Source organism: Mastacembelus armatus, chromosome 10 (genome assembly GCF_900324485.2).
Source record: "Mastacembelus armatus chromosome 10, fMasArm1.2, whole genome shotgun sequence".
Classification (NCBI taxonomy): domain Eukaryota; kingdom Metazoa; phylum Chordata; class Actinopteri; order Synbranchiformes; family Mastacembelidae; genus Mastacembelus; species Mastacembelus armatus.
Window position 1 is genome coordinate 772,967 of NC_046642.1, and position 27,865 is coordinate 800,831.

Genomic DNA, 27,865 nt, shown 5'->3' on the forward strand with positions numbered 1-27,865 from the left:
GGAAGGGGGGGCTCTATCTTCTAACTGGGACGTCCCACTGGAAAAGTCTTCTGTGAACTGGTGAGGCAGTTAGATAGTCCCGGGCCCCGCACACAGCTGACTTCTCTCCTGGTGTCCCTGCTCTGCAAAGCAAAGGTAAGAGCTCTGTCTGTGCTTTGCCTTCAGCCAAATGCTCTGCAGACAAACCAGCAGCCCTAATATTTTCCTCCGGTTCAGTACGTGGTTTAGTTTGCATGGGAACAATGTGAGGAGAGACCTGGCTTTCAGCTTTTCACGATTAATTGAATCATAACCTAAAGTTGCACTTTTAAGATAAGAGTCTCAAACTTTTAACGTTATTTCAATTTTGTATGACAGAAAATCAAGCAAAAAGCTTCAGTTTCTTTATCTGTTAGTCTGAACAAAGTCAGTCCTTTTCTTCTCAAACTTCACTACCTACAGTCTCAAACTGAACCCAGTGCTGTAAACGTCTTCTACCTAGAACAGATTCACAAACCTGCACTGGGGATGTGGTCATTTCTCCATTTTCCACCGTGCAAACTTATTTTTAAACTTAAACTTAGTCTGACATTATCTGACATCTGTTTAAAAAGGTTTTCTCAAACCCCAGTGAACAGTCTGTTGTGTCCCTGCTGCTCAAACAGCTGCGAGGAAAATCCCTCCCTGCAGGTAAACCTGCCGCGATTACGAGGATTCATTCTCTGTGGAGGTATTGTGTGCCACATCGGCAGCAGGGGGAGGAGGAGGGAGCTGGACTCTGAGTTTGGGTTTTGGGGAGGAGGGGGATCAGACACAAAAGTGGGAAATTTGCTGCATTTTTTTGTTTTAGTTTGTTTTGTTTTTTTTTTTTTTTGTCTTATTCTAACAGTTGAAATATCTCCTGTCAGATTTTATAGTCTAAGAAGCTTAATCTACTGGCATAGTTTGGTTTGGGCGCAGAAACTGAGAATTCACACTCTTGTTAATGGAGTTCTGTGTGTGTGGGGGGGAAAGTAGTGAAACTAACAGAGAATAAACAAGAAAGAAAGGAAGAAACGAGGGAAGAGGAGGAGTGGGGGTGGATTGACTCCAACAAAGCCTCACAGAGCAATCTGAGAATGCTTCTCTCTGCCCCCACCTCCGATTACTCCTGTGTGAAGGAATGTGGGTTTCCATGGCAATTAGTCACCAGCTGTTCAAAACGCTCCCAGTTACTTCAAGTGTCGGGACGTCGCCCATGTTCACCCGCAGCGACAGAGATTTCTGCACAAAAACACAGATTTTCTTGCAGAGTTTGGTGAATTTATTTGGGTTTGGCCTCTGTCTTCTGGTGAAGAGGAATCTCAGTGGAGCATATTCCAGACGACACTCCGCTTCCAAACAAGTGGAAAGTTTAGCCAGCTCCTGTAAAATATAGTTTTTCTAGTCTGCACACAGCTAATCCCTGCAGCCAGTTTCCACAGTCCGGCGCAGAGTCAGAGTCTCAACCCAAGACCAGAGGCCGTTATAACAGCAGCTGAGGGCTCAGGCCTTGGATAGAAATCCAAACTGTGTGAAGCACCTTTGGCCACAGAGAAACAGAGTGTGGATGTGCTGGTTGCTGAAAACTTTCTAAACCTGCTCAGAAAGTCTCTTCAATTATTCATTTCTAAACTTAAATCCCCCTGTAGTCAGAAAAGTCTTGTTCCTTCAGTGGGAAGTTTGGTCTTCAGCGCGAGGACGACACGCAGCAGTGAAGTTTCTTCTCATCCTAAAGCGTCAAAACCAGTTTGGACTGAGCTGATGTCAAACCTGTGACTCCAGTGGACAAACGCTGAGAAGAGAGATCTTGTGTCCAGTACGTCTTAAAAAAGTCTTGTTTTCTCAGGATGGAGAAGGGAAAACTTAAAATTAAAAAACTTTAATTACATAATTGAACTTTTATTGTGAAAAATCAAATCTGGGACAGACGTGAACCCTCATCTGCTTGATCCACCCCCATATTAACTCTGCTGCATGATTTTTCTGTTGAGTAAAACATTCACATACGTGCACTGTGAACAAAATGCTGATTCTGATTCAATTGTTTGAGGTTGAGCTGAGAAAATGCAGATTCCTCCTGCAGCTAAACGTCTTTTCCTTTTTCCTTTCCAAAACTGCTCGGAAAACACAAACGTGATCTTTTGTTTTTAAAGAATCTGCCTCTGGAGACACTGAAAAGCTCTGGCTGCTCTAACATGAGTTTGGTAGAGACACAGCATCTCTGGCTGCTTCATTGTTGAGGTGGCAGGTCTGGAGCAAAGAGGAGGAGGAGGAAGGGGAGGGGAGCTGAGGATGCTGGGAAATAATAGGCCAGCTTGGCAATTTCTAGAAAAGCTCTAATCCCCCAACAAGTAGGCAGGACAGTGCTGCTGTCAATGTGGAGCAGAAAAACCTGGAGTTTAATACCAACCAGGGACAGAAAGGGCAAAACAAAGAGATGAGACGGGACAGACAGCAAAGGGAGAGAATCTGAGAAACAGCAGACGAGGTATAAGAAGAAAAGACAGCACAGGCATTGAGAAAGGACAAGAAATAAACAGGTAGAACTAAAAATGGGACAATAAAAGAACTAAGAGATAAGAGAGACAGATGGTTTTAAACAGCGTGAGAGAAATTCAACGTGACTCTGTGGCATCAACTCAGAAACTGAAAGCAGTGACAGAAAAACTAATTTTAGGTTAAAGATGTGACCTGCTTGATTTGAGCTCCACGGTTGGTGGACGGTGCAGGTGGGACCAGCTGAATCACCGTCACTGGGCCGAGCTCCACTCACAAGTTCAGACAAGCTGTAAATCATCAGCTTCAGTGTGGCGGCAGGTGGAGAACAGACAGGACCGTTAATGAAGATGCTGAATCACTGATTTCACTGATTTCATGGAGCCAATGACAGTTTATGGGTTTATGACGGGCCAGACTGAGGGTTGACATCAGGAAGTCTTTTCAAAGTGGAACATCAGTGCTGAGAAAAGCAACACACAGATGAAGAACAAATGTGGTTCTGTGCTTTTATCAGTAATAACAAAATTATTATTATTGAGCCACGACTGAAACAGGGAAAAAGGGAGAGCACGGATCAAAGCAAAGCACAACAGACAGAACAAAAGAGAGAAGAGTGTAATTTTCTACAATCACATGTCCTGTCTGATGTATTTGGCCCTCAGCTTGTGGAGATGCACAGTATTTAAATTGGAAGCTGAAACCAGAGATCTGTGCAGGAGGAACAGCCGAGTCAGAGAGGAGGAGCTGACTGCTGGTCTTTGTGCAAACTGCTCTTTGTCCAGGAAGCTTAAAGGGATTTGCCCGTCCTCCCTGCTCTCTCTCTCTGGACAGTAGGCTGGACTGGTCGTTTTTTCTAAAATAGCTGCTGCAGGTTGTTAAGATCAAACTTTAAGAAAGTGAAGGTCTTTGGCTGATTGTCTGTGGTTGTTTTAGCTGTAAACACGTGTGTGATTTAAACTAGCACCAGAACGAGTTTCACCTTAACAACAAATGTTCCGGTGCAGACTGTCCAAGACAATATTAGAACTCAATACATCTCAGTGGAAACTAGTTTCTATGAAGGTTTGTGATTCGATGGAAGGGGAGGGGGGGGGGGGCTTCCCTTTGCAAACATAAGTCTTCAGACAGGGTGGGAACACACAAAGTCACAAAAAGTCTCCTTTTATTTGTTTAAACTGACCTGGGGCCAATCTGTCTAAGTATTTTTGCTAACTGGCCACAAAGGTCTGAGAAAGGCTGCACTGTCCAACAGGGTTTCTAACACCTGCTCAACATTTTGCTCCATCATATAAAAACCACTGTACCACTGAGGTACAGTCTCCTCCCTCACGTCTTAAAGGACTGTCAGGAATATTTACTGCAATAACAAGACTCCCAAAGATCAACTCAACCAAAAGCAAAGTTTTAATCGACTCAAATCAGAAGAAAACCTTTTTAAAATCTTTTCCAGCTGTAACATTGACACTACTCAGCATCTGTGACACCTAAGACTCCAGAAACATCCAGTTTACAGTTGCACAACCAAAAAGCTTCAAATCCTCATATTCGTGAGGAGGGAAGCAGCTTGTTGAGCATCAGTACAGCTGTGATATCATTAACTTCACCCTGAGCGGCACAGATCACTCCCTGAATATTTCAGTTCCCTGCAGACAGACTGCTGCCTGGTGTTATTTCTCCACCTGCTAAGTCCCTGAGAAGAAAACAGAAGACCCTGAAACCTGTTCCCTTTAAAGCCCGTCAGACAAACAGCAGAAAGAGAACCATTGGGGAAGGTGTGAGGGCGTTTCAGCAGCAGATCCAGTCCAGGTTGTTTTCATTCGTACTGAGTTTACACTTCCTTCCCTAACTAACCTCCCAGATGAAACACATCTAAGGGAAAAAGGCGCCTTTATGAGCCTGAAGTTTCCCCTTTAGCCTCAGCCCTGTTTGATTATGAGAGCAGCTTTCCAAATAAAATAAGCTGCTTTGCTGTTACGTCAGTCCACCTGGCCTCCCTCTTCCTGCCGAGCCCAGCGACCGTCTGACCAAACAGGAATATGTTACGGCGGACACATGATGGGAACACCGTGTCCCTCCAAACCAAATACAGAGCCAGCGCTATTTGGAAACGAGACGGGAGGTGTACAGGAGTTTGAAGCCGTCAGTGTTTGTGTCCTCTGCCAGAGATTCTGTATTTTTCCATGTCCATACCTGCTGATGACTTCTCAACCCAACATCTCTGGCCCTTTGAAACCAGCGAAGTTCTGCCCTGACTCTGGACAAAACTCTGAATTGTAACAACACTCACATTTACTGGAGACACCAAACCAGACCTGAGATCTGCTTCATCACTGAAGCTGATTAAGACTCAGGTTCAGGTGAAGAACATCAGTAGAACATCAGTAACTGCATGTCCACGTGCAGAAAACAAACAAAAACAAACTAAGAAAATTAACCTCATAACCAAAACATTCATGTGGCGTCACCATGAACAAAGTTACTACACACTCCACAGTAAAAGCTCCGTAACTAAACTAAAACACAACAAAACACAGATCACTAGTTGTTATACTTAGTTAAAACACAGAACGATTGCTTTTCATAAAGAAACCTGCCTGAATTTAAATTCAAATTAAACAACATTAAAAAAATACTGAAAATCAGAAGCTGTACCCTTCAAAATAAAAGTGTGTGGTAGAATTTCCTTCATTGTGTAAGAAGGTTTTTGCATTAATGACAAATTGGTGGTTTTCAGTCTAAAACATCAAAAGGTGAAGTCAAGACTTCAGTAAGTTGCTGCTTTATTATTACTAAACATCAGAACTGATGTAATTTGAGCATTCAGGACATGACAGAGGTTTTCTGTAAACCAAGACTGATGTAGTAGAAACATCAGGTGCACGCAGGATCGATGTAACATCTTCAAATGCTGCTGTGTAAATCAGTTATCAATCAGTTATCAGTTAATCTATCTGGTACAAACGTGCTCCCAGGGAGGAAGGATCCGTCTCATACAGGCAGATTAAACCAAATGTCCAGCACAGCAACAGACAACATGCAAAAACATGTTTTCTATTTGAGCTCATCAAACACAGCGTCCACGTCTGCTGGACAATAAGCAACATTTACTTTTTTCACCCTATTCAAAAGCTCAGTGTCGACGCCTTCCTGCATTTTTTAGGGCACCCAGCAACCAGCCAAGCCCAAAATGTCAGCTTCAGTTTGTCTTAGGGTGAAATTTCTTTAAAAGCATTTATCTTCCTTTTCCATGTCTTAGTGGGGAACTGCTGCATGTTAAAAGAAATTTACAAGCTGTAATAGAATGGAGGTGTTTGGTCGTATTAGTGTGCTCCCCTAGCTGAGCTACAGGAATCCAAACTATGAAAAGCTGTTTGTAAATCTTACTATCCCAGGCTGATCTCCTGCAGCCTTTAGAGCTCAGACTGGGTCGGCTCACCTCATTGTTATTGTCCCACATGAAGAATTTCCCTCATGGTCGAGGAAAAACTTAGTAGACCAGAGATTCAGACTCATTTTTTTTTTATATTCAGCCAAAAAATGCAAACAAAAATGTTTGGAAAAAGGAAACAGGGTGAGTGAAATAACCAGAAGGACTTAAACCTGCCACCATAAACCTACAGTCTTTGTGGTTGATGAGGATGGAGATAGTTTCTGGATGTCTGGGTGAAACAGCCGACTCCGTTACCAAACAAAAAAGCCCTTATTTAGTCCATCAGATGTGACATGATGAAAGCAGGAAACAGAGGAAAGAAGAATTTTATATCAGCAACAGATGTTCAGACGGTTGGATGGAAAGCTGAGAGGACAGACCGGGAGTCGCCTCATCTCACAGGAAATTTCTATGTCGACATATGAAACAAGTCACATTTTCCATCTGATAAAAAAGAGCCGAGCGTGAGAGCATGTGACGCAGATCAGTCTTTTCATAAACTCAAGTATTCAGACGCTTCGCTCTCTGCACTTTGGGTTGCAGCTCAAACCTCTGCGTTCCTCCCTCAGTCCTGTCCACCGCACGTAAAAAGGCCGATCATCCGTCCTGCAGGACTTAGTGCAACTATATATAACTTTATATGTCTCAAGTCAAACTACAGAAAAAGCAGATTGACTTAAAATATTGGGGGTTTGTCTGTGTGAATATTAAAGTTCACCTGTCTCTCTCTGCTTGTCTCCAGACTTTGAAGATGAGGGTTTGGATCGTCTTCCTCCTGTGCCTGGCTGGCCACGCCATGGCCGCTCCTGTAAGTTACACTGTGTGTGTGTGTGTGTGTGGATGGTAATTGTGTTTTCATATCCACGTGCAGCTGACATCCTGTGCATGTCCACACGTCTCTCTTGTAAGTGTTTGAGGATGAAATGTTTGTTTTCCTAAACCCAATTGCTCCTCTGAGTGTTGGTTTGTGTTCACATGCATGAATGTCCAAGTGTGTGTGTGTATGTGTGTGTGTGTGTGGACACGTGACTGAGATCATTGTCTGTTATCTGACTTCCTTTACTTGAAGTGTTTTATTCCCTGTACATCCCAAAGTGTGTGTCCATGTGCAAGAGTTACAAAGATTTAATGTGTGTGTGTGTGTGTGTGTGTCTCAGGCCGAGGAGGAGCCCATCGTGGAAGAGCCAGTAACTGAGGAGCCAGTTGTTGAGGTTAGTCCAGATGTTCATCCTGTCTCAGAGGGCCTAAGAGACATTACACAAACCTAAAGCCGTAATTAGTTGTTGTCCCTTTGAAGCCGATTTAGCAGCTGCTCTTATCTGTGTTTGTTCAACCTCAGTCAACATTCAAAAAATTAGAAACAGGAAAAGAGTCAATTCAGCAGCTAAAATGATGCATGGGGACTAATTCAGGACGTCCACACCTTCAGTCAAAATCCCAGTGTCTTGTGGACGTAGAGGATCCTCTTCCTCCAGCAAGACCAGCAGCCAGACGCATCTGTGGTTCTGGTTCAGCTTCTTTGTCCTGAACAAACCAATGAAAGACAAGACACTTATTGAAACCATCGTCCGATGCACTAAAGAATGAATTCTCCGTGTCCTGATGAATCACATTTGCTGCCACACGTGTTAATGAACAACGTGCAGATATAGATGGAACATGGACGTTCTGGGAGACACGTCTGTATTTTCTAAATAAAATACCTGCTGGGGCTGATTACAGGAGATTCAGCAGTGATTCTCTCTCCTGTTCTTTTGTCTTGGTGGTTTTGCTGATTTCTCTGCAGGACCTTTTGTGGCCGAGCTGCTAAATTAAAAACACAAAGCATTAAATTACGTTCAAATACAGCAGAGGATTAGAAGGAGGCTTCTTCAGTCTTTTTCTGTTCTAGAAACCACAACCAAAAACTACGGAGTCGTAATAAACTGTACAATAAGGTTTAATCTGTGATGTTCACATGAGAGCTGCTCGGACTGACTCTGGGTTTGACGGTGACGTGTTTCCTGAGCAGCTGCTCACAGAGATGAGCTGGTCTGTGATGGAGCTTTGGGGTTTCGACTCTGCAGCCACAGATGTTCTGTGGTATTTGTTCATGTGACTGTGTGAACGTCCACAGACGAACAACTCAAACTGCAGACACCTCACACAGTGGAAATGCTACAAAGCTAATAAATCAGTTTGATCCTGCAAACAGGAGCAGCTGCAGAGGTGAAGACAATGGTTCCTAAATAATTTGGACATTAAAATGATGCAGAAAGATTTTCTTTTAAATTCTTGTTTCAAGGATACAAATCATACAGGTGTGCAATGCATAAATAAATAGGATGAGATTTGAAGTATTTCACTATAAAAAGGTTTTGTTTTTTTTTTGTGCCCAGACTAAAATAATCGGAACATCTCCAAAGTTCAGCTGCGTTGTTTGTAAGAGGAGCACGATGACTCAAAAGTCCCTGATGGAATCTGTCCCTGGTAGAAATCTCTGGATTACTATCAAACTCTAATCAGTGTTTTCATCAAATTCCAGCCAAATCCATTTGTTTCCTCTGAGGCTTCCGACTGGATCTTTCCAACAAACAGACCAACAGATACTTTAACTCAGTTAAGACTGTGCCTCACTAGAAAAAACAGCCGCTGGTCTAACGGGACTCACTGATCTGCATGAGCCGCTGCAGACCACGGTGAACCGCAGACCTCTCTGTAGCTAAACTCTCAGCCTTCATGTGAACGTTTTATCGTTTCCTGCTCCTGAGGTCCAGCGGGACCAGAGATCCCACAGCTGTTAAATTTAGCTGCCAGCAGGTTCAGGAAGCCATTAAGTTTTTTTGTGGCTTTGCCACATGTGGATCCAGCTGCTTGTTGTTGCTGGATTTTATGGTCTGAGTCTGCTCCCGGCCCCTGTCTGGGCTTCAGGCTGGAGCCTTCTTTAGAAGTGACGTTGGAGCTTTTTTTGTTTCTGGAAGAAAAAATATATTTAAGTGGTTTTGGATTCAGTGGACGTTGTGCAGAAATAGACCTGAACAGAGCACCAGATGAAAAAGACAGTTCCAGATCGCTCATGGTTTTCTGTCCAGCTTCAGATCTGGTCTATCCCAGTCTGACCTCTGACCTCTGTTGTTCTCCAGGAGATTGAGGTGGGGGTCAACCCAGTGCAGGTTGAGGTCGGAGAGTTTGACGAGGCCATTGAGGTCGTGGAAGACGTTTTTACTGACAGTAAGTACACACACACACGCACACACACACACACCCTCACACACACACACACACACACACACACAGAGGATAATACTGCATTGACTTACATCATTTTCCAGGAGATCTATTTAAGCAGCAGCCTCTTTTCTTACACAGCATTTGGACCACGTCTGGCTGTAGCGAAGCCTCAGACCAGCCAGTCAAAGTCGTAATGACAGACTGCCTCGATCTGAGGGGACAAGGCTGCAATTACACGTCCGTCCCTGCTTCAAGAAGCAGCTCAGCCCAGAAATGCAGCCACATGCAAACTGACTTTTTGTTCTGCCTGAACACTGGTGAAAACTATCAGTACAGATAATGGAAATAACTGCATTTAACAGGAAACTTAGCAGAAACATGTCTTTACTTTGAGTCTGAAGATACATAATTCATGCATCGTGCTGTGGTAACCTGCAGCTGCCGGGCTGTGGCCTGAATGATGAAACACATGAAAGTAAATGGGAAGACGTAAACACAAAGCAGTGAAACAAGAAAAACAGAAGAGTAAACAAAACATATTGAATTTAATAAAAACCTTAAGGTTTTATAAGTAAGGTCAGAAAACGCGGATGAAAATAAAATATTTGTTGCTCGTTTGTTTATAAGTTTGAGTGAGTAAACAAAAATCCTATTTTTCTCCTGGAGTTACACAACATCCCAGTGATATTTGATATCCTGCCCATGCATTGGCCATCCAATACAAAGCGCTTCAGTCTATTTATTATGAATATGACTCTAAGGAGAAATAGACCTGTTGGTTCTGTCCCACCTGTTTATGTCTTTAACTTTAATATGTGGCTTTTTCCATGACTCTGCTGTTTCTCATGAACAGACGTTAAATTCAGGCACAAACTTTTTAATGACACTTTTCCTGTTTATTCAGTGATTTTGTCATTTTTGCTTATTAGACCTTTCATGAATAAATAATTTCAGCTGAGTTTTCTTTTGGCAGAACCTGCACTGAAACACTGGACAGCATTTGTGCCTCGACTGTGTCACTGTGTCTGTTTGGCTGCTGTTGAATCACAGTTTAACTCGCAGAGAAACAGACTGGAGCTTCACTCCTTTATTGCTCATTTCTTCCACAGATCCTTGCCTGAACCACCACTGCAAGAAGGGAAAGGTGTGTGAGGTGGATGAGAGCAACACCCCCATGTGCGTGTGCCAGGACCCCTCCACCTGCCCCACAGCTGAGGGAGAGTTCGAGCATGTGAGTTCACAAAAAATCCACCAGACGTGTCCTGTAACGGTAAATTACTGCTTATCCTGGAAATGAGAAGGTCCAACAGAGCAGATGTTGCTTATATTTGATTGTGTGTGTGGCCACCCATCAGTCTGAACTAAAACTAGACAGTTTTAAAGCAGTTCATATTTTTGTGCAGCCCAGTTAAAATCAGAACCTCAACGCTAAACGTGCTAAACGTGCACAGCGTTATGATTTGTTTCATCCAATGAAATCTGTCCGTCTTCCTCCACAGATTTGCGGTACCGACAACAAAACCTACGACACCTCCTGCCAATTCTTTGCCACCAAGTGCACCTTGGAGGGAACCAAGAAGGGCCACAAGCTGCACCTGGACTACATCGGACCCTGCAAATGTGAGTTTTTGCAGAAACCCTCAAACTCAAACTCTTAGCGGCACAAAGTCAAAACAAATATAAACAGTCTTTCCTCGTATCTGACACCAGTCCAGTTTTGACTCCACTGGTCCCGACTCACACACAGTGTGTACCCATCAGACCTAAAGCTCTGATTCAAAGTGGTCAAACGTCCTGAGCTAGTCTGGGAGACTGGGTGGAGGATGCATCTCTTTGGTGGATGGTTTTCTAAAAACTCTACGGTGCCATCAGTGAGGAGCCTTTAGACTTTAAGTGCCTCTGGTGGGACTTAACCTGCGAACCTGAATCTGTCGTTGTGTGACATGTAGTCGACTCATTAGATTAGGAATTATTCTGGGCGTTATTTACAGGACACACCCGTCTCACAGAGGAGGCACTGATGAGGTAGAAAAATATATCCTGTCAGAATTAGAGTTTTAGCCTTTTGCAGATTTTGCAGAAGTTCTGGTGTGAATGTGGATCATCACAGGGCCTGTAAGTAGAGTGAGTATTTCCAAATCCACCAATGAATTAAACCAGAAATGTCTAAGGTTGTGGCATATTCAGTCCACCAATATGCAAATGAAGACTGGTCAGACATAAAGGATGAGAAGACAATAAACAGTGCAGACTCTTCACTATTTTATTCCACAGCAGCCATGACGGTGAGCAGACACACTGAGGTAGAAAAGTAAAAGAATGTCTTCTATGGTTTGTGGTTATTAGGGAGCTGCAGGTTTTTAGGGGCATATGACGAAAAGGGAAACAGTCACAGCTCTGTCTTTGCTTTGGCTCAAGTTAATCTACCCATGTTACGTTTAGCTGCAGGTGAATGGATGTGTTTTGTTGTTTTTCTTCCTCTTCCATGATTATGTTTTGACATCATGTGGTTTCTGTTGATCTGCCTCTGGCTGGGTGAAGAGATGCATCTGATGATCCTGGTGTTTTGTTCCCTCTGACTTCATGCTTATCCGAGTGATAAGCTCTGGGGCTGAAGCTCAGTTCTCCCTGTGAGCTTCAGCGTGTTGCTGTGATTGATGGGCGACTCAGGCTGCGGAGGATCCGTCCAGACATGCAGGCCGCATTTCTTCCACCGTTCAAACCGAACATGACACACGCTGAGTCAGGAGATGAGTCGGGGCTGGAGGGTTCAAACGGAGATCAGGGTGTTCAGTGCAGATCATTTCACTCTGATCTGAGCCAGTTTAAGTTGTGTTTCATGGTATTGGTGCTTCGTCAGCGTCCTGATGGACTATTGTACTATTAAAGTGAGTTACATTTATCTGGACACGTCAGCAGTTGTTATTTAACTCCTCTCCACCTCATGGGTCCTTTTTTTCTGACCCTCCTGTTGCTCCTGAGATGTTTAACTTAGAGCTGGAGCTTGGCTTTACTCCGCTGACACAGCTTCCTCCCTGCAGACATTCAGCCCTGCCTGGACAACGAGCTGAAAGAGTTCCCCCTGCGTATGAGGGACTGGCTGAAGAACGTGATGGTGACTCTGTACGAGCGCGACGAGGACAACAACCTGCTGACGGAGAAGCAGAAGCTCAGGGTCAGCCGCTCACTCAAACACACACAAACATGAATTCTTTTCTCACTGAGGTGTCCTGACATCTGAATTTGATTATAAAACAGATCAGCAACAACTTGACTTCTCCAGCAGAGACGACTTGAAATCAAAGTCTGTCTTCTTGATGTGCTGATCAGTCTGCTGCTCTGTGCACGTCGCTGTGCATGTCACAGTGCATGTCACCGTGCACTGTGACATGATGGGAGCTGAAGTGTTTCTGTGTCTGACCCTTCAGGTGAAGAAGATCTACGAGAACGAGAAGAGGCTCCAGGCCGGCGAGCACTCTCTGGACCTGCTGGCCCACGACTTTGAGAAGAACTACAACATGTACATCTTCCCCGTCCACTGGCAGTTCGGTCAGCTCGACCAGCACCCCATCGACGGGTACGTGTGCGGGGACGACACAAGGAAATGGGGTCACTTCTTCAGCTGACAGCGTTCAGGTTTTACTGACGTGGCAGAGTCAGCACTTGTCAGAACTAAAATATCTGTGACTGTGACTCAGGCAGCAGTTGAGCTGAGAGCTCACTGGTTTCCACTGGCCTCAACCCACAGAAACCAGTTTACCAGCTGCTCTTTAGTTACTATGCTAAAAGCTGGTGATGCTGCCAACAGTGGGAGAAGTACTCAGGTCCTTTACTGCAGTAATGATAAAAATACCACAGAGTAAAACTCCTCTGTTCCAAGTCCTGCATTCACAATGTTACTGCAGTAAAAGTCCAAAAGTACCATCATCCAAATGTACTTGAAGTATCCAAAGTAAAAGTACTCATTGTGCAGAATGGCCCATTTCACATGAATGGATCTGATGTGATTGTACCAACAGATACCTGACCCACACAGAGCTCTCCCCCCTGCGTGCCCCCCTCATTCCCATGGAGCACTGCACCACCCGCTTCTTCGAGCAGTGCGACTCCGACAACGACAAGTACATCGCCCTGGAGGAGTGGGCCACCTGCTTCGGCATCAAGGAGCGTGAGTATCGACCGCACACGCTAAATACACTGTAGTGCTGATGCATGTTCTCCAAACCCTGAGAGACGTTTGTCGCCTCTGGAGATGTTTAAAGGTTTAAGTTTTAGTTTAGTTGCAGAAGATGATGCGACTATTCTGTTGTTAAATAAACAATTATTTATTTTGGCCCAAAAAGGCAAAAATATCCTCAAATATCCTTAGTCTGTCAGTTTTGGAACAAACGTTTCGGACATTGTGTTTCCAGATTTGCACAGTTTGAACCAACAATTCGATCAGTCAGGGCCCAGAAATCAAGCACGTTAAAAAAATGTTTCCTTTATCTGAAAAAGACATTTTCATTTAAACAAGATGAAACTTCCTTAGACCATGTGATTCACCATCAGTCTCTTATAGACTGTACTGACGGATGTTTGTGTCTGTGTGTCTGCAGAGGACGTGGACAAGGACCTCATCATCTAAGCTCCTCTGACCAGCAGCAGCATGACAACTCGTAGTCGCTACTAACGGGACAAGGTGCTGATCCCTAAGTTAAAAATAAAATCACAGTAACGGTGCTAAGTACAAATGAGTTTTGTTTTATAATGATGACCTTTCCTACCTATACCACTAAAAAATTACAAAAAGAAACGTGCACACTCTGTACTAACCATCACGTGTTCGTGGAACAAAACAGCCGATAAGAAAACTAAAGACCTCTGATGTAAATGTATGTTGTTGACAATATTATATATATGCTATGATTTGTTCAGGGCTTTAATTTGAGATCAATCTGAAACATTATCTGGAGGACACAAAACTGTAAAGTCCAAAATAAAGTTTCGAAATAAATGCTCCCTCTGCTTGCTTTCTACAGAATAACTGTTTAGTCTTGCCCTCTTTTGGTGGTGGACTCATTTTTTTTGTCATTTTGTGTATTTCTTTTTGATCGTTTGACTACAGCCACAGAGGTGCTCATGTGTATTTTGCATACGGATTCCGTGTCCCGGTCGAGGACACGTGTACTGATATTTTAAAAACGGCTGAGGGGGTTTGTTGTGTGGACGTTTAACGAGGGGGAAAGTCTCGCAGGCTGAGAGTTTTTCTCACACTTCACATGTTTCTACTGACACTGACAGCATGACCAAACTCTTTCTATGAATAAAAGACTATGAAAAAAATCTGGAAATCTCTGCATGCATTCATATCAGCATTTCTTTGTCCTCTGCTAAGGAATTTCACTGAGATGGTCTGACGCCCTAAGGCGGCCTGTTGCTCTGTGAGGAAAATTTCAACATATTTGTGTCTCATGTGACAGAATGAAGCCTTTGTGCTGCAGTAATGCTGTTAAAACGTCTCCTCTGGTCTGAGGTCCCAAAATAGCCAAGCTTCTAAAACAGCCTCTCCTGCCTCTTCTCCTGCACCACATATTCTCTTTTTTCACTCTTTTCTCTCAACCTCCATCACCTACTGAGGTTTGGTATTTTTTAGTTTGTTCTCTGTAACACTGATTACTCAGTATTAGGTCTGACAGATGTTGCAGGCTGGTGTGTTTCTGCTCAGCTTCTCCTTCTTGATTTATTCCACACCGAGTCCAGGAGGTACCAAAGTTTACGAAGGTGCTTTTGTGGTTTAAACTCAGTTTCTGTCTGAGTCTAAATGTTATATTTTAGCTGTAAACTCATCAGACTCTAAGTGTTTAATGGTTGATGACAAAGCAACCGAAAGCCTGTTTGTTTACAGGCAAAAACAAGCAGCCACCAAGTTGGAAACACAGTTAGCAGTTTAGAACAGACCCTCAGGTGCTTGAGATGATGATGTGTGTTACTAGACTGTGACAGTAGGTCAGAAAAGATTAGAGATTACAGGATAACTTCATAGTGTTTGTCCACATGTATGGAAGCAGAAAAGCAAAAAGTCTAAAAGTTCGCTGAGCTCAAACAGACTAACAAATGAACTGAGGTGAAACTGACCTTTTCTGCACGTGTCTTATGTTAAATGTTTAAAAATTGCTTTGTGACTTGTAATCAGCTAAATATTGAAAATCCAGTGGTGATGAAAAAACTTTCTACATGACAACAGTCTTCAGAAATAAAATAAAAAGGACGTATGTTTCATAAGTATGTTTGAAATCTGTCTAAAAGAAGCCATCAAACGAATCACACACAGCTTGATTAGTTTTCAATAAAACTCCAATGATGGCTGATCAACAGCTGTTTAAAGTCTCCTACCTGTGGGTTTAACTACACTCGGCTGCTTTATGTTCACTGTGAGACCAGTGGTCCCCTGGGAGACACCAGAGGGAGAGACGGAGCACCCTGTCACCATCCCCACCCGTTCATCCAGGCTCCAGCGTCAAGAATGTGGAACAACAACCGAGCCTCGTCCACAAAGCCTGAAGTTCCTCCTCTCAGCCACAGCAGGAAAACACGCTCTGGGCTTCGTGAGACGGGGGCAAAGAAAGGGAGAGCGTGGTGTGATTGAATCCAGTGTTTTCCAGCAGCAGTTCTTCACTGGAATCACAGTGGGTTAGTCTCATTTGTGCTGGCAGGACTCACTGAGACCTGAGAAGAATTCATCTGAGTGGGCTCCAGCACACACCAGTATCTCCAGTTTGAATATTATCAGTGTGTGAAGTCTCTTATCGACATCTCTTCATTTCTCATGAAGACTAAGACAGAAAACACACCAGTTCACTTTGACAGTGATGATGAATTACAATAACACCAAGTGGTATCACGTTATACATCTGCCCCAAACTTCACATTCAAGCATAAACTGACTTTCATACTTTTCTTTGGGACACGTTGCTCGTTAAACAGCAGCTGCTGCAGAGGGTGACACCGTGTGGAAAGCTCCACCTTTAAAGTCGGAATTCAGCTATTCCAGGTCTTCGTTCTCCGTCTATGAGGTTTAATGGAATCAGATTCCCTGGGAATAAAACATTATCCGCCATTACACGTCACATTTTCTGGAGTAAATATAAGCACCTGTGTTCAATTAGTTAACATTAAATCAAATCACCACAGCAAAGGTCTGCCTGCAGTTTTCTGCTTATACAGTTTATACAGGAGGGGAGTCACTTTTTACTTTTATACAGATCCATCAAAAACCTTCATATATCCTCCTCCAGTGTGTGTCAGGTAAGGATGCAGTGACTCCTCGTAATTTAATGGGAACAAATGAAAAATGGACACAACCTTAAACCTGAGTGTAAAGAAACATCACATAAGACACTACACAGGAAACAAATCCTCCTTGAGTGTTTTTAAACCATTACACAACCTTAGAAAGAACAACAGGCAGAACAATAATGTCTGATTTCTCTGTTCTGACAAACATGCGCTGACAGTCCAGGTGTGCTGCTTACCCATGATGCACTGCAACCACTTCTCCCTGGGGCTCCACACATCAAGCAGACACATCCAAGTCCCTGCCCATGTTTCTATCTGAGAAGAAAAACAGGACTAGTTATGTCACAGCATGTTCCTGCAGATAAAGGAGAGGAGACAAATCACCCTTCACACTTCGAATTGGTAATAATTGTTTTATTATATTATCACCATGGAATGTATTTGTCTTGTCTAGTCCCTATTTGATGATGTCACTGACCCGCATAGATCCCTTCGGACACTCCATGAGGATTTGTCGCCCCCCAGCGCAGAAGCGGCTCCACTGCACCGCCTGTTGCGACCTACATTCACCGGTAGATGCCACTATTTGGAACCAACACACCCTCAACTGTCATCGCGATGTGATTGGTCCGCTTGATAAAGCCAGGTAGCGACACTAGCCAATCAGAATCGGCTCTAAAGCAGAGCCCCTGATGTACGGCCGCCCAATTGGTTGATGCCTCAGGACCCCGAGTCTTATTGGCTGAAAGTGTGTTAAGGGGCGGGACGTCATGTTTGGTTGCGCAGCTGGAACCGGTAACCGAGCACTCCAGCACGTTGTGCAGCCCCGAGTGTTTGTGGCCGCGGAGGTTCGACTTGCTCCTTCCTCGGTTCTGATCCTTTGACCCGCTGGTGAGTGAATCGTACCCTCGGGTACCGTGTGACCCATTTTCTGACGGTCTGAGTTTGTTTCTGTCCTTTGGTTGGTTTAACGGGCCGCTCTCTGGGCTCCGTCTACTCCCTGGCCTGGTTAGCATCTTAGCTGTTAGCTTCGTCGTCAAAGGGCGAACTTAACAAATATCCGCCATTACCTGCAGGTAAAGCAGCACCGTGTCCCCACGTGGAGACAGAGCCAGGCCCGGTACCGTTGGGTTTCCTCGAGGGTTTCCAGAACATACCCACCGCCTCGGTCGTGACTCCCTCCCTTCCCGTCTTTCCCTCGGTGCTCGTCGGTTTTCCGGTTATTTCCTCCCGCAGCGGTTTCGTGATTTATGCTTTAGTCCTCGTTTAGATCCGGCCAGGCCCGGCCCGGCTCGGCTCGGCTCGAAAGCGGCTTTGAACCCGTCAGGACACGTGTTGACACCGCTGGTGTGGGGCAGCGTGCTCGTCCATGTGTCGCGGGTCGTCTCTGTGGAGGCCAGACCTTGGGGGGGGGGGTCCGTGTGGGACTGAGGCCATTTGAGCCCGGGTTATATCTGGAAACCGCCCGTGGACGGTGTGTGTGTGCGCGCGTGTGAGTCGGAGTGCACAAAGAACGGCACAGTCACTGCGGGAACAACGTGGCCTTTGTCTCCGCCTTTACAGAAGCTGCCGCATGGCCTTCCCGGTGATAATCCGCATTATCAATAATTCTTATCGGTGATAATCAGCATAATCAATAACCCGTATCAATTATAAAAGTTCGCTCCTCAAATGAGGCTGAAACCATCCGGGCCAAGCTGCTGGTGTTGGGCGGGAACATGAGCTCTGACCCGCGGTTCGCTCACGGTGAACAGAACAGGTGGCTCCAGGTCGCGTGGACAGGTGTGGCCTAGTCCACAAAAAGGTCTTGTTGCTGAGAGACCAACCCGTGAGTTTGCATGTTTCAGCTTCCTGTGAGCACACAGACACAGCTCTACTTTTATTTGCTATAAAAAGCCCAGGATGTGTGTGTACATGTACTCCAATAATAAGTGTGTGTGTGTACATGTACTTCAATAAGTGTGTGTGTGTACATGTACTTCAATAATAAGTGTGTGTGTGTGTGTGTACATGTACTCCAATAGTAAGTGTGTGTGTGTGTGTGTACATGTACTCCAATAATAAGTGTGTGTGTGTACATGTACTTCCAATAATAAGTGTGTGTGTGTGTGTACATGTACTTCCAATAATAAGTGTGTGTGTGTGTGTGTGTACATGTACTCCAATGTGTGTGTGTGTGTGTGTACATGTACTCCAATGTGTGTGTGTGTGTGTGTACATGTACTTCCAGTAATAAGTGTGTGTGTGTGTGTGTGTGTGTGTGTGTATTACATAAGGCTGCTGCCCTGTACCAAACTGGTTCCTGTTGGGGAAATATTTGTAAACTGTGCCCAGATACACAACAGGTAACAGGTAAACTGGGTGAGGTCTGACAAATGTACGTTTCCACCTTCCAGCCACAAATCAGTTTCACTTCATGTCAGCACTGGATGAACGTCAACTCGCAGACACTCGAAACCTGCTGGAGTGGGAGACTGATCAAGCCTGTGCAGACGTTCACGTCATGTGTGCCTGGTTAAAAATGTGCAGGGTCTGTTGGAGCATGTGGCTGAAGTGTATTTACACTCAGTGCAAGAGTCCAGTCGTGTTTGATTCCCATGTTTGTTTCTTGTGAGCTGATCTCGAAGTCCCTGTCTGAAGCCATTACAGGCAGCCGTTACATGGAAATGAGCCACAGATGCTGTGGTGTGTTTGTTTTACCACAGTGGATATCTCTCACACACTGAAATTTCACACTGCACTGAAATAGATGCCAGTGGCTGCAAGGAAATAAACAAATTAAGACATTTATTGGGTCTGCAGAGCTTTGGACGTGGTGAGCAGTGATACCGTTCACTCGTCGTTTCCAGCAGATCTATTTTAAGGTGAATTTATTTCTGTGACGTTCGTCCAGTTGTTACTGGTGCATCACATCGACCGCTCCACTCTGATACTGACCTCAGATGAAACCCAGAGGAGCGAGTGTCGTTGGAGCGAACGTCTGGGTTTGTTTTCTATGCCACGGGTGGGCTGTTCGCGTGTCGGTGCACCCAGACGGGCCAGTGAACACTCGTCAGAACCAAGTCAGCTTGCACACTTCCTGCCGCTGGTGTTTCAAATAGAAAATGAGCCTGTAACACCGTGTGCTGTGGTGAAATCATGTTTATCTAACTTGATTTGCACTTAAGGTAGTTCATGGATCTGATGGCTCTGATTCATCAGCACTGAAATGCAAGAAGATACTGGGCTGAAGTTTCTTTAACATAAAAACACAGAGAGAGAGAGAGCTGTGTGCCGCTTAGTGCCACAACTGTTGAAGTGTCTGATAATCTGGGAATGGTGCTCACTTCCTTGTTTTTCCTTTAAAGAACCCATCCTTCAGGTGTCAGGATGGTTAGTTATTGATCACCTGCCTTCATGTAGCTTTGGTGTGTGGACTCATCAAACTCTCCTTCCTCTTCAGAGACTTCCAGTTGACCAAAGAAATGGTGATGGAGAAGCCAAGTGCCCAGCTGGTCGGGCGAGAGTTTGTCCGACAGTATTACACACTGCTGAACCAGGCCCCCGACTACCTGCACAGGTACGCCTGCCAGCTGGTTACCTGTCCTGTCGTTACTGGAGGATTTATTGTGTGTCTGCTGAGGAAAATCAACTCTTGTGTGTGATGCAGCCCAGTGATTTAAATAAATGGACACTGTCTCTGCTCAGGTTCTATGGAAAGAACTCTTCCTACGTGCACGGCGGCCTGGACAGCAACGGCAAACCAGCAGAGGCTGTTTATGGACAATCTGTAAGTGCACTGATTTGCAGGAGCTGCCCCACATACCGACACAGACAGAGCTGAATAGAAAACTGTCTGAACATGTAGGACATCCTGACGCTCTGTGTGCAATGAGGATGTTTGAGGATGCTAATAGTAAATTCTTAATGTCTGTGTTTAATATTCAGGCTTAGCTGGTTCAGATCTAAATAGATTTTACCATCACACAGGCGACACATAGAAGCTAATTTTGTTCATGGCAAAATCCCCTTCAGTCTGATTGTATTATCGCAGTATTCCTCACTTCTAACCTGCAGTGAACATTTAGGAAGCTATGCAGACTCGAAGCTTTAATTCTGTAGTTTAACATAAATTATAATTTCCACAATGGAGGAAATAAGGATTCACTGAGCACAGAAATACCACGTGTTCAGAAAGTGAGAGGATGTTTTTTGACAACGAGTTGAGTTGTAACCTTTTCTTCTGCAGGAGATCCATAAGAGGGTGATGGCCCTGAGCTTCCGGGATTGTCACACTAAGATCAGGCACGTGGACGCCCATGCCACCCTGAACGAGGGTGTGGTGGTGCAGGTGATGGGCGAGCTGTCCAACAACATGCAGCCCATGAGGAAGTTCATGCAGACTTTCGTCCTGGCGCCTGAGGTCTGTGGTTTCCTGTCAAGCAGAACAGGTTCAGGGTCACGTGTGATGGATATGAGGAGTCTTAAATGTTTGTCTTTCTTTTTCCTTCAGGGCACAGTCGCAAACAAATTCTACGTCCACAACGACGTCTTTCGTTACCAAGACGAGGTGTTTGGAGACTCTGATTCTGAGCCTCCAGAAGGTGAGGACTTTGTTTGGGTGATGTTGATTAGAATTGATGTCAGTTTTTCTCTAAGCTGCTTGTTATCTGCTCCATAGAGACAGTCTTTGCAGTCTCAGGATTGGATATGGATAAATGAAGCATCATTTATTCTTTAGATTTTACAACTTTGACCTCTACTGATATAAATCAGCACTGTAGCATCATCATTCAGCCCAAACTGGGATTGAAAGTGCACAAAAATAAATTTGACAAATGAAATAAACTCAGTCATGATGTATATTTGTTGCTCCTGTTAGAAAAGTTAAAGTCATTCTACACAAACGAGCAGCATTCATTAACGTCCACTTTGTCGACCCAGTTTGGAACAGAACCTGATTGACCTGCACACAGCATTAGCTCCCAAATGCAATGATCAGTCTTGGGATTTTAAAATATATTTCATCGTTCAAATAAAGAAATTGATTATTTGGGAAATGTATTGTTTTGGAGAAAGTTTTCAGTTGGACACAAACTGGATTGAAAATCAAAAACTTACTGTGAAGAGTAACAGGAGGCAGGTGTGACATTCAGTGTCCTAAATGTGTTTTCAGAGTCTGAGGATGAGGTGGAGGAGATAGAGGAGAGGGTTCCCTCACCTGACGTCGCTCCGGAGGAGTCTGCTCCCTACTACGACCCAGCAGCCTGGTACGGATCACAGAGATGAAACATGCAAAAAAACATTGAGTGACGTGAAAAGTTCTTCTTAGCAGGTTTTCTGCTTTGGCTGTAGAGTTATGTGTTGTACTAGTTAATTCTGCAGGTCGCCGTTTTGACTTCATCAGATTTACGTTAGGGCCCAAGAACTAAGGGACTAAAGTAATCAGTCAGTGTTGGAACTATATGTCGTTCAACAGCACAAGGCCCAGATCTGCCCTCATGGTTTACGTGTTTTCTACTCGTCCCGTGTAGTTCAGAGCCAGTGGTTCCTGCAGATGAGGAGGAAGTGGCAGCAGCAAGTCCAGAACCAGAGCCAGAGGTGGAGAAGGAGGCAGAGGCCACTGCAGTGGAGCTGAAGTCCGAGACGCAGCTGGAGACGCAGACAGACACACACACAGCTGACGAGCAAACAGATAAAAGCCCTGCCGCCACCCCACCCACTACAGAACCCACCTCTGTGCCCGCTGAGCCTGCCCCCACCGCTCCAGAGGAGAACAGGGTAGGTCCAACCTTTCAGAACCACAAGATAACAGTGAAAACAGGAATTACAACACAAATGAATCAGCTGAAATGAGGCATTAAGTGTAAATCTGGATTTTTTTGAAGAAATACTTAGCTTTGGTTGTTTTCTGCCCTCCAGCCGTTTTCCTGGGCGCTAGTCACCAGTAAGAACCTTCCTCCGAGTGGGGCCGTCCCAGTCTCAGGAATCCCCCCACATGTCAAAGCCACGCCCACAGCACCGGTAGGTTTAACCTGACCCTGACTGCATGCTGGCTGAATGTTGAGAACAGGTCAAATGTCACTGATCGATCAGAGTGCTTTAAGGTAATTAATCAATGCTCTGATGTGAGGCCAGGAAAAACTTGACATGTGTTTCAGGAAAATCTAAACTCTGATGAACATTATTTACTTTCTAGCTTTTAAATTACACCTTGATTGAAATGAATGGTTTGGCTGAGTCCAGTCATTTGTCTTCTGTTGTGTTGCATCTCTCAGAAAACAGAACTGCCCTGAAAACAGGTTCTGTTTGTCAGGGTAGACATGTACACACCAGGACAGGACACATGATAAATCCCAGCAGGGGGAAAACATTTCTCTCCTCTTTAAATCAGTGTGTGACTCTTTCAGCCCAGAGTGGAGGTGAAGTCAGAGTCCCAGACTACAACACAGAGACCGCAGAGAGACCAGAGGCCAAGGGAACAGAGGCCTGGAGGTCCTTCATCAGTCCACAGAGGACCCAGACCAGGTGACCACACACGCATGCGCGCGCGCACACACGCACACACAAGTCAAATGGCCCCTACCTGAATGGAACTGGCAGCTGCTTTGACAGGTGAACAGGCATTAAGCCGCTGGTGTGAACAAAACAAAACAAAACCTGGTCCGATGTGCGTTGCTGCTGCACTGAGGGCTCCAGCAAACAGAAACTTCTACACCCACAGAAGTAAAGTGCAGATATGTGGCCTGAAATGAACCACAGGACACAGTTGGACAGGTAACGGTGTGTTAATGTGTGAACAAGGCTGGAGCAGAGTGATCCAGCACCAACTACACACACCAACATCCCTGTGTCCACGACTGAGGGTTTTTTTGTTTGGAGTCTGCCTCCAACTTTACATTATTTCAAATTTACACTCACTAAGATGTGAAGTGTAAGATTTGCCAAAGCAACTGTGACTGGTAGGAGAGAAGTTTCCTGTGTATCAGAAGTTTTCATGTACGGCAGCACCATGAAGTCTTTTTGATGGCACGGTGTCAATGCCCTGTAAAATAATGAGAAATGCAACAAGGCCTCACTTGGAGCTGCTCGGTATTTGCATCCAGTGGCTCATCTGTCTGTGTCCTGAACTGTTGCAGCACGGGAGGGCGAGCAGGGGGAGACAGAGGGTCGCAGGGTGGCCAGGTACCCTGACGCCCACCAGCTCTTCGTGGGCAACGTCCCTCATGACGTGGACAAGACTGAACTGAAGGAATTCTTTGAACGTAAGTTTGATCCAGTGACAAAGCAGCTTAAAAACACCTGAGATAGTGACAAACACTGACATGTGGGACAGAGTCCAGAACACAAGAAGATGCGGCCGAGAAGCACCGCTGGTTCTGGTACCGCCAGTTCTAAGGAATTACAGTTTATGCATTCATTTCTTAACAAGTGTAGTAAGAAATGGCATAAACATTCAAAGCTGTAATGTTTAGGGAGAATTAAACTTCACAATTTTCAAAAAGTTTTGTTTCTAGCGATTATTTTGTCGCTGGGTGAAAAATGAATCACTGGTACTGTGTAGTTACCATCCTGTTCCTCCTCCAGAGTACGGTACCGTCCTGGAGCTGAGGATCAACAGCGGAGGAAAGCTCCCAAACTTTGGCTTTGTGGTGTTTGACGACTCAGAGCCTGTACAGAAGATCCTCAGCAACAGGGTAAGAAAAATGACACTTCAGTGGCAGGGACCTCAGGTCTGTGTGGGAAAAAGAATAAAATCAAAGCGTGTGTGAATCCAGAAAAACAGCAGTTATGAAGTTTGAGAGCTGCTAAAAACAACAAAAAGCTTCTGATGGTGCCGTCTGCTGCCGACTGCCTGGAAAATAATGCTTCAGCACTCGTTTGTGAAGTTAAATGTACACGATGCATTTCATGAGGAAGAACCATGTGTTCTTAATAGTTTTTGGACAACAATGGAGGCCTATGGTACAGACCGACAAGGTTAACCAGGTTCTGGATTCACACACATTACGGTATACCACATTCACTGTTGGGTAAAATTAGTTTTAACTTCAGACCATGTTGGGTAAAAGAATCTAGGACACCCATTGTACTGAGCCTTCGTCCTCACTTCCTGTCTCCTCAGCCAATCAAGTTCCGGGGAGACATCCGTCTGAATGTGGAGGAGAAGAAGACCCGGTCAGCCAGGGAGGGCGACAGGAGGGATGTCAGGCCTCGTGGTCCTGGAGGTCCTGGTGGTCCTAGAGAGCGAATAGGAGGTGGCGGAGGACCCCGAGGTCCCCCCACCCGAGGAGGCATGGCACAGAAGCCCAGCTTCGGTTCTGGACGGGGCGCCGGGCCCAATGAAGGGCGCTACTCTGCTCAGCGCCAGTGAGGACCCTGGGCGCCAAACCTGAGTTAATTACTGTTCAGATTGAGTTTCGCTCCCTGGTGTATTTACTGCAGACAAACAAATTGGACACAACAAAACACAAACCCATCTTTACTCTGCACCAAGGAGCAGAACCGAGCAGGAAAAGTTCATTTCAAGTCAGAATCTGGGCATTACCCGTAAACACCTGGTCTCTGATCTGACTCGCTTCTTGCTTGCTCTTTCTCCTACGTGTGAGCCTGGAAGGGGTTCAGCAGGATTTCTGTCAGTAATTGATGCAGGTTTGGTCGAGCTTCAGTGTCCGGTCACGCCAGCTCCTGCTGAATTCAACAGCCAGTCTCAACATCTTGTCTCTCATGAAGACGGCTGTCTCCTCTTCCTCCTCTAACCCCTCACCTCATTCTTCTCCTTTCTCACCTGCTGCTTTTCGTTCCCCTCTGAGGAATCCAGAAAACCACCCACCCCCATCTCTGCCTCCTCTGTCTCCTCCTCCACCAACATGTATTATCTGGACTTTTTGGTCATCCTTGTTTTGTTTCTCATGCTGAACTTGAATTTATTAAGCAACAAATTGAAACATGCAAACACATGACAAAAGCATAAATACTACTTGAATTGGGGTTACAACCCAGAGTTAGGTTTTTGTTTTTTTTTTGTTTTTTTCGCGTTCTCTCTCCCTGTTTCTTAAAGGAACGTGTACTTTACTGCTTGGGCAATCCTGTGTATTGCTGCCACCGTTGTATCTAGCGATGGATCTGTCTATCTTTTTATTCTATCAGGTCAAGAGCTGAACTGTAATGGTTTTACATGAGTAATATTGTCAGCTTGTAATATGTGGATTCACACGTGTCTGAACGGAGCATGTACCAGATTCATGTCAGGCTTCTACTACCGATGCACTTCACTGTCATCATGTTCAAAACAAGCTCACCTGTCAATGAGAGAACTAAATTAAAGTGATTTACTGTTTTAAGCCTTTGCTCTCTTTGGTTTTTCTGCACTTGTGTTGAATCTGTGCTGGTCTCTCCACGGCTGTTTAGTGGGATTTAGGTCCAGACTTGTTGCTGGGCCCAGTCCAAGGGGCCAGCACCACTCTGGATCTAAATCCCACTGAAGACACCTGAAAACTGCCTCCATGTGTGAAAGGACCAGAGCAGCCTGCAGCAGATAAGTGTGACAAGCTGCCAGTGGAGCAGTGTAGGAGTCTCAATGTGGTTTTATTAGGAAACTAATGATTTCCTGCAGAAGCTTTTACCAAATATCACATTAAGCTGCTAAGATCTTTTTCAATTTATTAGTAAAATACAATCATGTCAAGGCACAAAAAAGTAAAAACCCAACAAATGAGCAGCAGTTGGAGAAACAGGCTCAGTTTGAGCGGCCACCTGCCTCGACCTATTGGGGTGAGTGGATAGAGGAGAGAGATAAGAACAATAAACAAACACTGTTCAGGCTAGAAACCCGAACAGGCAGGTGATAAGCTAACCGCTAACGGGGCTAGGCTAGCTCGCTTTGGTTGGAGGTTCGGAGCTTCCAGTTCAGTGATCATCATCATCCTCCAAAGCTGTCAGACGTTTCCAGTTATTCCAGGTTTCATTGTGACTAAAGGAGTCAGAGGAGAAACTAAACACGAGGCACCGAGCAGGAGAGACCAGGGAGGGGCTAGCAGCTAGCTAGCTGAGCTAACTGGTCAGCTAGCTGCTAGCTAGCTGAGCTAACTGGTAAGCTAGCTGCTAGCTAGCTGAGCTAACTGGTAAGCTAGCTGCTAGCTAGCTGAGCTAACTGGTAAGCTAGCTGCTAGCTAGCTGCTAGCTGAGCTAACTGTAGGCTAACGAGCGCTAAGTCTGGAAACAGCAAGAAGAACTGGACAAAAATACGACACTTAACTAGTACAGGAATATGTGACGGGTTATGAGTTGGTGTACGGTAAATCTAGGTAGTTTTAAGTGAGTTAGACTGGAGCTAATCTGTAAACGAGCTGCACAGAAACGCACAGCACAACACGCTAACAACAGGAAGTGTGGTTCACTTACCGGAAACACGTCACCAACAGCCTTCATCGTTGACATGCGCTGTGAGACGCTCCAAACTACTTCTGTCACATATAAAATAAATAAATACATAAAATAGATAAATAAATAAATACATATTTTATATGTCTATGAGTTCTGTACCACTGAGGGAATACTACTGGAAAATTGTACTCAAGCACAAATACTCTAAAGTAAAATTACTTGTGTCAACATGCAGTGAAGTAAAAATGAATTCAGTTAAAACTCAAATGTAAATGTTAAAGCGTCACATCATCAGTGAAAAAAAAAAAAGATTCAATCAAAGGACATTTTTAGCGACTGGATCCAAACCACAGGTGGATTTTCTCATGATAATCAATGAGTAACAGCCAGACCAGACAAAACTCACTGCGCTGTGCCACAAACCACCAAGAAAGAAAATCAGCATCAATAAATACAAGAGACTGCACCGGCTCTCAGAGGCCTCAATCCAGCAGCTTGTCACGTCTACAGTCACCAGCAGAATAAAGACAGAGACCAATAAAACCACAAAGCTCAACAACCAGAGGACCAAGACCAGGACCAAGACCAGGACCAGGACACATGCTGTGACTGTGAACTTTACATATCTATTAATCAATAATGTTACACTCACATCATCGATGGTTTATTAGTAATTTATTCAAATTTTACATTTTACTTTTGACTTTTTCTCTTTAGCTTCCACGTCATGTGACCTACTGGTTCAAAATCAATTCCCAAAACAGCAACAATAACAATCTATGATCATGTTTATGTTTCTGATTTATTTTAATGATCAGTGTTTAGCACATTGAATTACACACGCAGACACACACACAGTGCGGGAAAGGTGCCGTCCATGTTGTTTACTCACCTCCACAGGTGGTCCGTGGTCTGCTGGTCCAGTCTCAGTGTATCCCCGCCAGTACAGAAACCAGTTCAGGTGTTTTGCACCTTCTTGCCTTAGCACCTTTTATCACGTTTGCATGTAGCATTAGCACTCCCAGCATGCACCTGCTGGTGACGCCGCAGCGCAGGTGTGCTTGAATTGCGTCACGCAGAGTC

At 44.8% G+C, this 27,865-nt stretch overlaps 2 protein-coding genes and 1 long non-coding RNA gene across 9 annotated transcripts; 2 read left to right on the forward strand and 1 right to left on the reverse strand.

The window, feature by feature from the left end:
* Window positions 1-14,162, forward strand: sparc (secreted protein, acidic, cysteine-rich (osteonectin)). Its single transcript, XM_026331181.1, has 10 exons — window positions 1-135; window positions 6,672-6,737; window positions 7,087-7,140; window positions 9,052-9,139; window positions 10,249-10,370; window positions 10,639-10,759; window positions 12,181-12,314; window positions 12,568-12,716; window positions 13,159-13,307; window positions 13,738-14,162. Exons 2-10 carry the CDS (start codon window positions 6,681-6,683, stop codon window positions 13,764-13,766), a joined length of 903 nt encoding a protein of 300 aa, XP_026186966.1. The 5' UTR covers window positions 1-135; window positions 6,672-6,680; the 3' UTR covers window positions 13,767-14,162.
* On the reverse strand, window positions 5,565-27,865 carry LOC117152697 (uncharacterized). 7 transcript variants are annotated; one of them, XR_004463163.1, is made up of 11 exons: window positions 27,675-27,865; window positions 26,801-26,862; window positions 23,965-24,131; window positions 21,907-22,452; window positions 21,518-21,663; window positions 20,632-20,831; window positions 16,654-16,732; window positions 15,515-16,214; window positions 7,633-7,735; window positions 7,353-7,453; window positions 5,570-7,173 (listed from the first exon to the last, which is right to left on the reverse strand). It is a non-coding gene; the product is annotated as an uncharacterized LOC117152697 (long non-coding RNA). The 7 variants fall into 7 exon arrangements; XR_004463161.1 differs by having other exon boundaries at window positions 5,571-7,453; window positions 15,515-15,954; window positions 16,075-16,214; XR_004463166.1 differs by having other exon boundaries at window positions 5,565-7,453; window positions 22,132-22,452.
* g3bp1 (GTPase activating protein (SH3 domain) binding protein 1) lies at window positions 17,180-25,740 on the forward strand. The gene is made up of 12 exons (XM_026331170.2): window positions 17,180-17,308; window positions 19,860-19,976; window positions 20,105-20,186; window positions 20,646-20,819; window positions 20,910-21,000; window positions 21,573-21,666; window positions 21,931-22,177; window positions 22,319-22,420; window positions 22,807-22,924; window positions 23,536-23,661; window positions 23,984-24,093; window positions 24,522-25,740. The coding sequence occupies exons 2-12, from the start codon at window positions 19,882-19,884 to the stop codon at window positions 24,768-24,770; spliced, it is 1,488 nt and encodes a 495-aa protein (XP_026186955.1). The 5' UTR covers window positions 17,180-17,308; window positions 19,860-19,881; the 3' UTR covers window positions 24,771-25,740.